This window comes from Watersipora subatra, chromosome 5 (genome assembly GCF_963576615.1).
Source record: "Watersipora subatra chromosome 5, tzWatSuba1.1, whole genome shotgun sequence".
Classification (NCBI taxonomy): Eukaryota; Metazoa; Bryozoa; class Gymnolaemata; order Cheilostomatida; family Watersiporidae; genus Watersipora; species Watersipora subatra.
In genome coordinates, this window is record NC_088712.1 from 54,331,622 (window position 1) to 54,347,797 (window position 16,176).

The following is a 16,176-nucleotide window of genomic DNA, read 5'->3' on the forward strand; positions in this document are numbered from 1 at the left end:
CATATTGCAGATTTCCATTGTTCTCCCCAACATTATTGACATATATGACTGCATATGTGTATGCATAGTCTAATCAGGGCAAAAAAATTCAGTAAACTGTATTTTTGGAGTTGTTTTACAGTATGAAAGACAACTCTCAATAAACCTTATGCTGCATGTGAATCTGTTTCCGTACGCGGGTAATGCAGCTAGTAAACTTATATAAACTGATATCCTCCCTTCACTAGCGAATTCACATTTGAGATTGAATACTGCTTCAAAAATACACCTATTTAATGTAGTAGTTAACATCATATTAAATATCACAGTGCTTATGGCAAAACATTGCTTCTTATGTCTCCAGTGAGTACAAAAAGATGTGAACATGTACAACAGTAGTGCAAGGTAGATATTAGAGTTGAATATAAGAATGGAAGAACGGTGGGCCACTAACCTATGTCAGCTCTCTTCCTGACTAGAACTAATTGCTGCTGGTAGACTGGCCAGTAGACCTCCTTGTAGTAGAGTGGAAATGGTTCAGGGGGCTGATAATTCCTCCGAAGCCTCCTTTCTTCGAACAAATCAAATGGGAGTGTGAAAAAGTATTTGTCATTAATCAGATTATCCAACCGCCTGCAAAAAACGAGGCTGAAGTGAGAAACAGTCTTTTCAAAAGGAAAAATGAGATTACATAACACAAGAATTATATAGACTACCATATGAAAACATTCATCTGTTAAAATATAAAACATTCTCCTTTCTTAATACAGTGGATACACAGTGGACCCTCGCCATACAATATTAATTCATTCCAGTGTGGGTAATGTAAAGCGAAAATGTTATATAGAGGGGTATAGAAGCCCATAGTAATTACCTAATGCAAACACCTCCTAGTAAAACCATCAAATTTCTATATGCATACGGTAGTAAAAATTAGTAACAAAATAATATGTTAGGTTTATTAACTGTCTTAGTAATTATAGTTACCTACAGTAACTTTGGTGTATTTAGTGTATTTACTGGTTAGGATGTGCAGTAAAACGTAACATTACAATGTACTACGTGCAGTACGTACGGTAGGAAGCTCTTACCCTCGAGACAGATAACATATAACGTATAACATAAAACGTATAACATATAAAGTATAACATATAACGTATAACATAAACTTTGAATTTAAGTTACATGAATTTAGTTCAGTAAGTACACACTTAAAGCTAAGCTTAAGTATGCACATGCATTTTACTAAACTTCAACCTTGTCATTGTCTAAAATTTTATCACCTATCTGTTTCTGCTTTCTTTTTCACTATAACTTATAACAAATAACACTGTATAATTAATAACAAACAACACTGAACTAATAAAGCGAGAATCGTATCTCTTACAGGCATTGTAGAAAGGGATTTCGGCGAATAGCATATTAGCATCTTCGTTATTCCGATGTAATCAGCACACCCACTGCCCAATTTGAATTTCCAAAAGGAAATTTTGGTTGATGTTGTATGGCAAAAACATTTCATATGGCAAGGACAGAAAGACATGTGTGCGACATCACACAGTGAAAAAAACCGTATAACAGGGACATCATAACCCGGTGGCGCACTGTAAGTATACAGTGAATCCTTCACTTACGAAAGGCTCTACATACAAAATATTCAAGTCAAAAAACGTCTTTTGGTAGAAATTTCACTTCGCTTTACAAAAGATGTTTCTAGATACTAAAGGCCTTCGTATTTTGGCACATTTGTTTGTTTTGTATTTTGGCCCATTTGTTTCCCGTAGGTACACCATACAACGCATTTCACTTAAGTACATTTGCTAACGAAAGTCGGTAAACAACGAGCGTTTTGTTTTCATTTGTTGTATAATTTTGAGCAATCATTTATTTCATACAGAGGAAGACAACTTTTGTTCCTAGCTATTCAAGTTATGTGATTTCAATATACGATAACAGTTTTTTAGTATGTGCTGATGTAAATGAATCGTTCTACTTACATTCTTAAAAGCATTTCTTTTGAACAATACAAAACGGACAACACCAGAGGTAAACAAACATGCCAGTAGTAGATCTTGTCTACTTCTGCTGTAGTGATATAATTCTAACATGTATTTGTACAGGTTTTAACCATGACATGTATTTAAATTATACAAATGACATGTCTGAGTTTTGTGAAGGCATGGAATGGATTAGAGCATTTATACGGTAAAATCGATTACTACTTACAAAATTTTCTACATACGAAACCATTTTCGGAACGAATTGATTTATTAAGCAGAGGTGCCACTTTATTTATTTTATGTTAGCCATCAAATTATGTACAGGGTGAGTTCGAGCTAATGTTGGGCCGCTAAGGAGTTATCCGCTTTTACCGACACCGAGTGATTATCGGTATCCGGAAAACCAATCATTTTCGGTGACAGCTAGTTATCTGCAGCCGGTTTGATATGATCGGTACTTATCCGTGAAAGCCTATCGGTAATTGGTTATCCGGAAAGATTTTTGTATTTGATAGGCTACAGCATTACCAGCGAGTGTGCGCGAGAGAATCTGCTGCATAATGAGCTGCTTATGAAAAAGCTCATTTGACGTCTCACCCACAATCGCTATGTAACGGAATGAAAAATATGAAGAAAAATGTCAATTGATGTTATGGTTAATAGCAAAAATGCATCTTTGAGGAACGCGCTAATCAATGCGAGTCGCTCAGCACACATTGGCAATCAAATTTTTTTCTCAGACATTCTGAAAACACAACACATGCGAATTATATTATAACTCTTTCTTCAACGTACATTACCACGCTTACCTATATGTATCTAGTATTATATTACGTCTTACATTGATAAAATGTAAAACGTAATATACATTTTATATTTTATCAAATATAAAACGTGTATTAAGTTTTATATTTGATAAAACCCCCGTTTGATATTTGATACGTTTGATATATTTATACGTTTTATATTTGATTTATCCCCACCTGTGTTATATAAAAATGGGCAGTAGATAAGCTGAAGTTAAACACACACTGAAAACCATATACCGAACTACAATACCGACAATACCGAATTTTCTTAGTTCGCAAAGAATACCGAAGATGGTAAATACAAAGGATACCGACACCGAGAAAACCGATAAAAAAGTGCAAGGATATCCTACCCGGCACTAAATTATATACCGGCCCAACACTAGTTCGAGCACATATTTTACTCAAAACAAAATATAATTTTTAATAAATGACTTGCAAAGTTTCTTGAAACAATGCAGCTTCATAAGTAAAAGTAAAATGACTGATAGATATTAAAGATAAAATGTTTGAAATAATAAGAATAATAAAGAATAATAATAAGCATAAACATTAAACCATAACTGTCACATACAACTTTTATCGTAGATTCTATAGGTAAATCAGCCACGCTGATTTCGATTTTGTACTCACAATAAAGATTGGTCCACTAACCTTCAAAGTCATTTAAGCTTTTTTAAAGCTTTTCAATATCCGTTTCAAAAACAACACAATCGGCATTACAAGCTCCGCCTATAAATATGTGACGAATCCTAGCTTTTCCAGGAACGGAAGTTAGGAATGTTTAGTCCGATTTAGAATAATAGAGATGGGTGTCTTAAAACCCATTATTATCTAAATCCAGCCTGTAAAATAATCGCAGTCTTTTATGAAAGGTATATAAACTATTTAAAATTGCTCGTAGCTTGTTACATGATGTTTAAATAGGCTGGACGCCGAGAAAAATGAGCTCAAAAAGCGCGGTTTTATCACAAACTGGCGTTGTTATCGCGCTTTTCTAAATATGCAATGTTAAATAGCTATTCTGCCTTTCAGAAAAGACTGAGATTATTTTTAAGGCTGAATTTAGATATTAATATATTTTAAAACACTCATCTCTATTATTCTAAATTGGTCAAAACATCCCTATGTAATTTCTGTTCCTAAAAAGCTAGGTTACGTCACGTATTTATGGGCGGAGCTTGTTGTGCCGATCGTGTTGTTTTCGAGACCGATATAAAAACGCTGTAAAAAAAGCCTTCATTACTCTGAAAGTTAGTGGATTAATCTTTATTTTGAGTACAAAATCGGAATCAGTGTAGCTGATTTACCTGCAAACTACGATAAAAGTTGTACGTGACAGTTATGGTTTAAATTAGTTTCAGACTTCATCTAGTAAATGTTAGATTAAGTTGTCACTACTTGTCTTTTTGATCTGTTGCACCACCCAGCCTACATTTTTATTCGCATGCCACAAAAGTCGTCGCGGCAATCCATTAATTTACGAGGATGATGTCTGCTTGTTAGTGTACTCTCAGGTGGCTGGTGAGTCCATTCCGAAATCAGCAAAGGTACAAAAACAACAACTTTCTCTTATTAATAATTATTTTAGTTTTGTACATATTTAGTTTCACACAATCCCTATGTAATAAGGCTATACAAAAATAAATTAAGAGGTTATCATAGGTTTTTGGGCTATAAAAAAAATTAGGCAAATCACCGTTAAAGCATAAAGAAATTATTGATGGTTTTGGAATATGATGCAAATTTAGAAAAATTAATTTACTACACACAACCAATAAAGATTTATCTGTATAAATGTATCTTCAAATGAAAAGCTTATAGACAGTGACAGGTAATGTAGTTGCCACTGGCTACTTTGAGTAAGCTAGTATGCATGTACATATTACTAATTTTACAAATAAGAGCAGTGAGAGCAAGCTTTAGTGATGTTGCGTGTAACACAGCATCGTTGTGCCTATTTTAATCCAGATAATGACTATCTGGCTAGTGAATCCATTGCATCTCATGTAGCTGAAGGGTAAGATTATCGCCTTGTGAACCAGCGGTTTGAAGTTCTAATCCATTGCGATGTAGATTTTTCGACGTTGTATTTTAATAATTTCAGCTTGCCATACACACAACACCCTGACTTTGAGATTGATATACAGTATATAGATTTATCTGTATAGATGTATCTTTAAGAAGCCCGGATTTTATCTTGTCCCTACTTAAGATAACACTAATAGGTGTGCCCGTGTCAGAGAGAATATAGGAGGGAACAAAATAATTCCTCATTTTGCTCTGTTACTCAGAAAAATTAGCCTACTCCAAGGAAAATTAAAAGTTCACAAAATAAAAACTAATAATTCATAGCTAACAAATTTATGTTTCATGAATCATGCATTTTCTGCCATGTCTTAGGTTCATAAAACAATTTTGAGAGTCATAGGCATTTAAGAGGCATGATAAAGAGTGTCACAAGCACTTTTTGCATTTCACAAAACATAATAAAAACGGTGAAGCCTGACGACTGCTGGTGGAGGGATCTCACTAGACAAGAGTGTTTTATGTTTTTATGTAGATGTTGGTTCTAGTAAATGTTTCAGAGCAGATTTTATTATTCATATGTGTATTCTACCACTCTCTAGCTAGCTGCCTTACAAGCCTGGCCCTTTATGCTGAGAGCACCATAATGCATATATAATGAGTATGTGATAATATTGCAAAATACTAGATAAACAGTACATGTACTGACAAACTATGAGATTCTGTCGTCATGTGCAATGCTTACATATATATTTGAAACGTAACCTTGACAGTGTTATCCTTTTCTTTTTACAGACTTTTTTATAAATCGAAATAGTAACATGTATTTTTAAACACCATTGGTGGGATTTCACTGATTATGCTAGCCCAAGACAATTAACAAAATATTAAGTCTATTTTTATAAAAATGCATCTAGCTTATTCAATTAAAACACCAAAACTTGTTTTAATATCAGCATGTTTGTTCAAAACAGTTCGAAAAGTCACGTTCTCGTCTTAATTGTCGACAATCTTGTCTCTGATTGTTGAAACTTAAGAGTTATCTTACCTCGAGAAGAAATAGTTTTATGGTTTCGATCGTCGAAATTCACCGTAGCTGGGAGAAGAGTTTGCTCTTTGTGTGAGATGAAAAGACAATTCCCTATTATTGTGATTTCCCATTTACTTGTGGAAAGAATTATTTCCTTATCCTTGTTTCTTTACAATTATGATAATAATCCAATGTCATTATAATGCAGACTCAATAGGCTAAATTGCGGTTCACACTAATCTATGTTTGCTGAGATTTTATTTGAGTATGAAGAATGAAGGCTTTTTCTGACATAGGTGTTTAAGATATATCCATATTTTACTAACTTCTGCAGCTTGTCGCAAGAAGACTAAACAGCATCATAGAAAGCTTATGGAGAAATGATCTATTTCAAAGCATAGAAATCAACCGATCCTGATGCCATGCTACCCTTAGAGTCACTTGAGATATTTGACTGAATCAACCTTGTCACAGATCCCGATGGCACACACAACTTGCAGTTTGAGACAATGAGGAGTGATCAACACCTCAAAGACTTATGTGATATATACTCAGCTGCAGGTTAATGCTGTCATGTGCCACATCATATACCATATTTTGCATTTTAACACGCACTATGAATATTTTTTATACCTGGCTATTTTAACAAAGGACAGACTTTAGAAACGACGGAAGATATTACATAAACAGCCATCGGCTTGAACTTTAATGACAACTTTATTAAATAGTGGTGTAGGGAATTTCCTATTATTTTTGTGTATGATTGGAAGTGCAAGTGCATTCGAGTACCTGCGAGTCACTGTGCACAATTATACTCCTGTAATTCAAATTATCTTTTCATGTAAGTTTTAGAATTGGTAGAAAGTAATATTCAGTTGCCAATTTATAATCGTGAACCTGATCTCGTCATTCTAGATAGGAAAGAGAAGTTCTATCGCTAGATGGGTTTATCTACATAGTATCGATCAGAATAAAGTTATTGTAAAAAAAATTAATGCTGCAAACTATTGATATAGTATGTATTTTGGAAAGTTATATATGATAAAAATCAGCTTTACTATTTGTATAAATATAACAAAAAGCAAATTTATTAAAATGTATCAAGTTAAACTCAGATGTATGTATTTATTTTAATACAGCAATTAGAACAAGAATATACATTAGTTAGAGAGCTACTACTGAGGGTTTTAATACATGATACATGAGCCAGCGATAGTATAATGACTCATCAACAGCGGTATGCTAGTGACTCAAGAATGTATCGCTTCAAAGAGGTTAAAAAAGTTGGTACCTCAATGATGTCATATATTAGGCAGTAAGGAATCTCAGACTTGTGTCACACTGATAAGCAACTTGCCAGTTTTCCCAAGCATTCAAGGAAGGAAGTGAAAAAGAAAATAGTGACTGTCTAAATGACATCTGCGGCCGAGTAGAGTTGACAAACTTGTTAAATTTGTGGAAAAGGATGAACAGAAGAATAGTTGGGCAATTAAAGACAGATTTATCTCAGCAGGTTCTTTTAATAATAACCATCTCAATAAAATTAATATTTGGTACCTTCATTAATACATTATGAAATCCTGCTGTGTGTAAAAGAATAATGTAATCAGATTAATGAGGATATAAGCAGGTAATAGATGCCAAGGAAATAAGGTGGAGCAATGCGTGAAAAATATACTAATGCAAGATTTCCGATCTGGGCATCAATAAAGTTGGTGTCTTGTTAGTGTTCACTACTAATTCACAACAACATAACAGGACTTAATAGTTTGAATTAATCCAGCCCTCAGAATTGTCGCCTCAATGTCCAGAATTGTCGCCTGTTTGTCCGCTGTGTCGACCTTCCGTCTGAAGTTGTCGCCTTTCGAACCGAAAGTGTCGCCTAAGTGTCTGTCGCCCTATTGACTGTCGCCTAACCGTCCATAATTCGTGAATAACAACCCTGTCACATCTAGCAATACTGTGACACCTCCTTTTTTATAAACAAAGCAATAAATTTCTCTGGGAAGTAAATATAACACAGTCCTCGTGAAAGTCCTTGCATCGAATATCAGAGAATGCAACCAGATATAACATGTTCCAAAAAAACTGAATAGTAGTAGTAATAGTAATGCTTGCTAATGTGCATAAAAGTATAATGAAAAGCAAAACTACATAATAGTGCTCACACGCCATAAAAGATAACATAGACACTTCCAGTCATAGCAGGTACTTATAAAAACATAGGTAAGGTCAAGTTGACTATACAAACATATTAAATGGAGCCCAGTAGTCCTTGCTGCCACGATTATAGCTAGATTTGTTTAATAGTATACATCACTAGATTTCCATATCTTTCTGCAGGGTTAGTCACTCGTTGTGAACAACGACGAACTGGCACACTGACAGAATTTTCAACAGAACTTGCTGGTTCAGACACTGGCTGTGTGGCTGGTGTGCTATTTGATCACTTACCTGCTGATATTGAAGGCAACCTTTTGCTTCTCCAGAGCTACCTACATGACTAGGTTGTATATGAATGCGATTGTGTCACCAACAACCCTTCCTACCTTACCTGACACCCAGCCTTTTGTAGCAGTTGTGAAATAACACTGCTGGCATCCATCCAATTTGCTTTTCTCCTTACCAGCATGATTATCATGGTAAAATTTATCTCTTGATTTAATCCTACCCAACTGCTCACTGTACTCATTCAAATCATATGACTTAACAGCATAAGCAGTCTCACACGCAGGCATACCATCACGCAACACTCTACCCTGAAGTAGTTGTGCAGGAGACAACAACCCATAGGCTACTGAAGTATTGCGTATCGCTAAGAGACCTCCTAGCCAGCTTCGGCCTTGCTGTCTACACTTGTTCATCATGCCCTTAACTATGCCTATTGTATGCTTCACCTGCCCATTGCCTGATGAGTGCAGAGGAGAACTGGTAACATGATTGATCTTATAGCTTTTACAAAACTGCTTGAACACAGTGCTACATAGCTGAGGACCATTATCACTCACTACATTTCCAGGCACACCAAAATCAGCAAACACACCTTCTAAACTTTGCACAATTGTGTTGCTGGAGATACTCTTCAACGACTTCACAACAGGCCATTTAGTCAGGTAATCAACTAACATTAGATAGTGATCGGCATCAATGCTAAATAGGTTAATTTCAACAGTTTGAAATGGATACGCTGGCACAGGATATGAAATAAGCAGCTCTTTTTTTCCCGCTCTCTACACTCATGCAAGCTTCACAAGACATACACTTCTCTTCCACACGCTTCGGATACCAGGCCAAAACACATGAGATTGAGCACACTCTAGGATTTTTGTAACCCCTTGATGTGCTGCATGTAAGAGGTCAATAACATCAGCTCTCAAAGCAACAGGAACAACCGCACGGTACCCATACATAATAACACCATCCACCTCAGACAACATGTTTCTCAAGTTATAATATGGCAATGCTCTGCCAGCACACATCTTTCTGGCAACCGGCCAGCGCGACCTAATGTAACTCAAAACAACTGACAGTTCTTCATCTACCACTGTAGCAAGTTTATATTTATCCATTACATGTACAGGACTTGATTGGATAGTCATTTGACAAACTTGCAGCAGAGGATCTGTACCCAAATGTTCCAATCCATCAGTTCCTGCAGGGCAAGAGCCAGACAAAACATCTGCCAGAATCATCTCCTTACCTGGTTTATACTGTAGTTTCATCTGACCTAGTCAAAGCAAAAACAACTGCCAACAACTCTTTCTCAATCTGAGGATACCGCTGCTGCGTATCTGTGAGTGACTTGGCAGCAAACTCAATTGGTCTGTCATTCTGCAAAATCACTGCCCCGAGGCTGTGAGCACTAGAGTCAGCCGACAGAGTAACTTGCTTTTTTGGGTCAAAAAATGCCAAGGTTGGTGAATTTGAAATAGCCTGTTTGATTTTCTCAAAGGCCTCTTGTGGGCTTTCCCAACAAAACTGAACATTTTTCTTACACACCTGTCGCAATGGGGCAGTCAATTCAGACAACTTTGGTACAAATTTTGCTAGATACCCAACAAACACCAAATATGATTCCAAAGCCTTTTTGTCTTGTGGCACAGTCATAGCCTGCACTGTCTCAACCTTTACTGGGTGAGGCCTGATGCTATTCCCTGATATTTCATGACCCAAAAAAAACTCCCTTAGACTTACAAAACACACTTTTCTCACGGCTCAATGTAATCCCAACATTCATCATACGCTCCAACACACATTCTAGCCTAGCATCATGCTCCTCCTCACTCGCTGCATGCACAAGTATATCATCCACATAACATTCTATTCCTGGTACCCCTTCAATGATATCTACCATCAGTTTGTGGAACCGCTCAGGTGCATTAGTTACTCCCATATGCAACCATTTCCAATGGAACTTTCCAAATGGTGTCAAAAAACAAGTCAGACGAGATGGGGCAAAATCTAACTCAAGTTGGTGAAAACCTAGCTTTCCATCCAAGCATGTAAAGTAGTGTGAGCCACCAATCCTTGAAAAAATTTCAGTAGGAGTGGATAGCTTACATTGTGCCCTAACCAACTGTGAATTCAAATACTGTGGATCCAAACACAATCTGATTGCGCCATTTGGTTTGTTTACAATGACAGTAATTGTTGGACTAAGCCATTCGAATGGCTCTGTCTTTAGCTATTATCTGCTCTCGTTCCAAACACTCCAGCTCCACTTTCAGACTATTTCTAACCTTTTCTGGCACTAATCTAGTTGCAGCTGTCCTAGCTATAGCTCCTTCTTACAGTTTGAGACTCATCTGCGTATGATATTTGCTCAGGCCCTCAAATACCTTCCCATACTTACCGAGTATCCCCATGGTTCTACCTGACTCTACTTGAGTATCACTTACCTGTTCTATACTAGGTATTAGTCCAAGAGCCCTTATAGCAGGCATACCTAAAAGGGTATCAGCATCATTTGCTACTACATAAAACAATTCCTTACACTGCCTATACGAGCCAGCGTGTGAGACAGCGATGTTCAAGTGAACTTTACCGAGAACAGGAATAGCTTTTCTAGTATAGCCTGCCAGTGCAGAGCTCGTTCTCAACAAATGAGTTACACCTACACTTTTAGCTACTGATTTTGACATGACAGATACCTCAGCACCTGTATCAATTTTAGCACCGAAACTGTGGTCACTCATTTTTACATCTACAAGCCATTTAGTTTTTGACAGACTTTCTTTTAGCTCAAAAACCTCTACCACATCAAGTTTAAATGAATCGCCCACATACTTTTTATTGATAGCAATGTCATGCTCTACTACATTTATAGTTCGAGACCTACACATTTAAAAAAATGATTAAATCTAGAACATTTATTGCATCTCTTACTATATGCTGGGCATCTTCCACGTTCATGATTACCTCAACAATAGCCAGTCTTTAATAAAGTCTCTCGTACTTCCCTTGGCATCACCTCTTTCATTCGTCTGCCTCACCCTTGCAGAACCCTTACCCTGGGGCTTTAGGGCGGTCGGGTTGCCTCTGAAGTCATTGCAAATTGCTGCTACAGCGCGCTCTCCATCTATTTCAGCTTTCTGGTTTTTTTAGAACTATTTCCTTGGCTCTCATCTTTTGCTTTATGTCTTCCAAAGCGATATTTGCATCAAGCTGCAGTTCTCTCGACAAAGCTTTGTCACTCATGCTTGCCAATAACCTCACCTTGAGCATCTGTTTTTGCTGTTCTTCAAATCCGCAGTTAGCAGCCAGTTCATACAGGTTCTAATGTATTCTTCATTAGATTTTTCTGGCTTCTGATCTCGACTGCTCAACAATATAGTATAGTGTAGAGTGTTTCTCTGTGGATTGAAGTAGTTCGTAAATGCTGTAACTGTCCTTTCATTCAGCAGCTGTGGGTTTTCTTTTGCTTCATCATTAGTTGGAGTTGGACCAATTGCGCATGTACTTTTTCTGCCTCCTCACCCATGATGTATATTAGGGTGTCCGTCTGCCTAGCAGCAGAATTCTGATCCAAACCGCTTGCTCGGCGGTATCGTTGAAATCGAGCCAGCCATCCAGTCCATGTCTCCTGTGACTTACTAAAATCTAGCTCACCAGGTGTTTTTATTCCAGAGCTAGCCATAATATTAGCTGTAAGTATATATCTCTATGCGATCCGCTATGGCTCAACAACAATCCTGCCTACGACGCCATGTTTTGTGTTGGTATGTAGATGTTGGTTCTAGTAAGTGTTTCAGAGCAGGTTTTATTTTTCACATGTGTATTCTACCACTCTCTAGCTAGCTCTGCCCTACAAGCCTGGCCCTTCATGCTGAGAGCCACATAATGCGTAGGGTATATAATGAGTATGTGATAATATTGCAAAATACTAGATAAACAGCAGTAATAACGTTGGCCTTGCTTTGACTGCAGCAGCCGTGAATAACAACCCTGTCACATCTAGCAATACTGTGACAGGTATGAGAGATTTATATATATTTTAGTTTTTAATTTGATTTATTCTTTTGAATTTGTTTTTGAAGCCACGAAAGCTGGACAGCAAAGTAAAGAGTATTACTGCATAATGATATACCGTATGATATGATCATCTGTACATCTAAACTTCTGATAGTTTTCTATTAAAGCACATAAATTACATAATTTTTTTATTATATATTTCAATACATCAGAGTCTTGGCTTTCGAATGAGCCTATATTCAATACACAAAGAATAATAGAACTATGAAAAACGGGGTGTCAAAAGTACATCCTGCAAAAAAAACACTTGGATCAGGTACTCAAAATGTGACGTCCTAATTCTCAGTTAGCCTTAGGTCGTCGATCCCTTTCGCTGCCATTGAGGCTACGTTTTTCTGTGACAATCAGTGCTGTTAAACCCGAAGAGCGCTAATAATAAACTAAGATTCTAGATAATCAACAATGCCTGATCGTGCTAACACCCGACCAATACAAACACATGTTCTGGGTTAATTAATTATGCTTCAATAAATGTACTGTCGTTGATAAAGGTAATGAAATCACATCGATTAAATTATGACCTGCGGTTGCGTGACCCTTGGACTAAATGTCAATCGCACTTTCGCGAGATCACGCAATGCTTGAAATTAATTAGTCTCAGTCGTCACCCTCAACATCACATTAAAAATAAAGAGCTAGTGCATAATATCATCGGGAAAATATAGTATGGTTCTTGGAGTCTGAGGTACTTATCATAGAAATAACATGGAGAACTAATGACACTGATTCCTTTGTCATCTTCATTCGTTCTCTGGAGTTGTCCTACCTTCGCCTGCCACTAGCGTCATTATCGTAGTTGATAAATAAGCGGTAAGAGCACACAACAACGAATATGAGAATTGTGATGTCACAATTTTCGAGACTATGCCAGTAAAATTTTTCGCGGTAGAGCTCTGGGGAAATCCTATAAACACCAACCAATGTCTGTCTCACCATGGCAAACAATAGCTTATTCGAAAGCCAAGACTCTGATGTATTGAAATATAAAATAAAAAAATTATGTAATTTATGTGTTTTAAGCTCATATGAGATTGAATCAGTTATCTTCCCTTACTACAAATATTTATGAATGCACATGGTCAAAGTAAAACTTCCACTCACTTATCCTCATACAACATGATCCCATCCAAAATAATATATGGAGTGCCTTGACTTATCTCCTCTTGCAAATCCTTTAACAGCTTCTCCAAATCAAATGCAGATATGTCTATAAAACATACAGTCTTAGTTTACGATTAAAATAATTTAAAAATCAAGAAGTCCAAATCACTGTGTACTACAGTTGAATAATTTCAATTTATTTAATTTAAGGCATGAAAAGTAAAACCTAAGATAATGATTATCTTAGCATACAAGTCTTTCAACGTAGGACGTAAAAATTGAGCATGTATTCATCTCAACCTACAAAGTATTTGTTTCAACATACAAAGTGTTTGCTTCAACATACGAAGTATTTGTTTCAACACTCAAACTATTTATTTCAACATATAAGGTAGTTGTCTCAACATACAAAGTAATTTCCAGCATAAAACAGAACATAAAATAATATATGACATAAAATAACATATGACATAAAATTTCCCAAAATAGTGCAGTTTAGTATATCAGTATGCGTGAACACATACAGTTCTCATTCATATAGTTGAGCTCTACATTGCTCAAACAATATTGAAATAGCGCTTAAAACTTGTTGTTTTGTTGTAAAATCATGAATTCTATGAAGACAACTGCATGTCAAAAAAAATTGACAAACAAGCGAAAGTAGAGAAGATGATCATAATAGCTAAAGATACAACTTTAAAACTTGAGTATAAAACAAACAATATAAAAAAGTTATGTTGGTTGCAAGTTCCCATAGAGCAGTTTTTATCGACCAGGTCGATAAAAACATTTGGTGTCAAAACTCTATCTAGTTCCGGAGAATGAGTCTCTTAAACACCCACCTGCTGGCTACCTGATTGAAAATGAAAGAATCGGGGCATCGCAGGGCTTACTAAAAATCGGGGCAACATCAGGCTTATTACTAGAATTATATAAAAAACTCGACCCTATGATAAACCTCTGAAACAAGTTTCAAATGTTCTCAGAGTTGCTTTCTCGCCGCACTTTTTTGAAAAAGATATATTCTGCCAAATTATAAAGTAAAACATTTTTGCCGACAGATTTGTGATTTAACCTGAGTAAAAATTATTCTAGAATACAAAAAGTACCCAAGGTTAAACTGTTTTGTTTGTAGTGATTACAATTAATTTAAATATGCACAGACTAACAACAGCTAAAATTTAAAATTTCATATCTACCATGAGTTGTCCTCTCTATATTTTGACAGCTACTTATGTGCTTTGCTATTTAAGGTCACCATACAGCCATTACATGGTGTATAAGCTATTGCTATAGTGATTAGATTGCAAGCACAAAACTAATATTTAACACTGGTAGCCCAATACTTGTTACCTGCAATTATTATATATATAAATATAATAAGTACAGGTAACATGATAATCACTCTTAGAGTACATAAAGTTTTAGGAAAACGATATGTCCCTCAGACATTAAACTGCGATGATGCCAGATTTCGTCAACACAGGAAGAGTTATGAAAAAAATCAACATCTGTATTGATGATGTGAACCGGTTTTTGCATTCACTTAGAAGCTACAATATTTTTTGTGAATTTTGTAGAAGCCAAGCAATTACTATTGAAAATTAACCTCTATTCCCCGTGAGAAAATAGCTAAAAAAGAGAACCCAACTCCCCTAAGTAAGGTGAACATGCAAGAAAATGCAACTAACATACCATCCCAGTTGTCTGTTCCATCATTTTTCCAAAAAGAATGTTCTTCTGGCTGAAACAATGGACAACATAGTTCTATACAATATTTTATATAGATACTGTAGCATTTACTTTCTAACACATTTCACATAACATATAAGCTATGATATATTTTGTATATCATAAAAAATATGAACCGGTTTACTGCATAATAAACATAACATCTATATAATACTCATGTTTACCAACGTTTTATAACTGTTTATTTACAAAGCAGGCGTTCTCGTTCTAGAGGGATCCCGTATCACAAAATACAGCAAGACAAATAATTGCCTGAAATTACTCTTCTTACCCAATAATAATCATCTTGGTGATAAGTAACACATGTAGAAGGAAGGGTGCTTTTTATTTTGGTGGATAAAGTGGTTTTCCCTCCACATGAGACACTGTAATACAACACATGAATGTTTTTCGCTGAAAAATGCACAATTCAGCATTCCAACAGAACCTTGAATATCCGGTTAGAGAGGAGTTTAACCGATACTGCGAGTAGATAAACCGTGATAGATGATTTGGAACCACAAAAGCTGCAAGACTAAAGGCTGAAACACACTAGACGATTTTATTGCGGGCATCATGAAGAGCGCAGAGATTTGCTGGCATATGCCTAAACACACTTGAGCGACTCACCAGAAAGCGATAACGTGGGCATACGCGCAAACAGCCAACAAAATTCTGTATCACCAATTTCTTCGGAGCTGTTAATAAATTCAAGTAAATATGGCACCATCTAGACAACAACGTAAACAACTTCGGCTTTTGTAAATGAATATCCCCCTTTCACATATTACACACTACAAGACATAAGAAAAATACGATTCCTATATTTTTAACGTTAATCTTTAACGAGTTCATATATCATTTACTTTATAGTAATTTTTAATATAATAAATATTTTCCATTATCGAGATAATCAACATGTGCAACGATTGACGCGCAAATGTTGTTTTTCAACTGGGTATGTCTG

At 36.1% G+C, this 16,176-nt stretch overlaps 1 protein-coding gene and 1 long non-coding RNA gene across 4 annotated transcripts in view; one reads left to right on the forward strand and one right to left on the reverse strand.

Annotated features, from left to right (window-relative positions):
- The window catches only part of LOC137396285 (uncharacterized), a 117,013-nt gene that overhangs the window by 16,545 nt on the left and 84,292 nt on the right, over positions 1-16,176 (forward strand). The gene's annotated exons all lie outside the window — the stretch shown is intronic.
- LOC137396805 (nicotinamide riboside kinase 2-like) overlaps positions 1-16,176 on the reverse strand; it is a 40,798-nt gene that overhangs the window by 10,651 nt on the left and 13,971 nt on the right. For all 3 annotated transcript variants that reach the window (XM_068083115.1, XM_068083116.1, XM_068083117.1), the window contains exons 3-6: positions 15,502-15,595; positions 15,174-15,222; positions 13,479-13,584; positions 434-612 (exon numbers count right to left, since the gene is read on the reverse strand). In XM_068083115.1, coding sequence (XP_067939216.1) covers positions 434-612; positions 13,479-13,584; positions 15,174-15,222; positions 15,502-15,595 — 428 coding nt within the window. The remainder of the gene's footprint in view (positions 1-433; positions 613-13,478; positions 13,585-15,173; positions 15,223-15,501; positions 15,596-16,176) is intronic.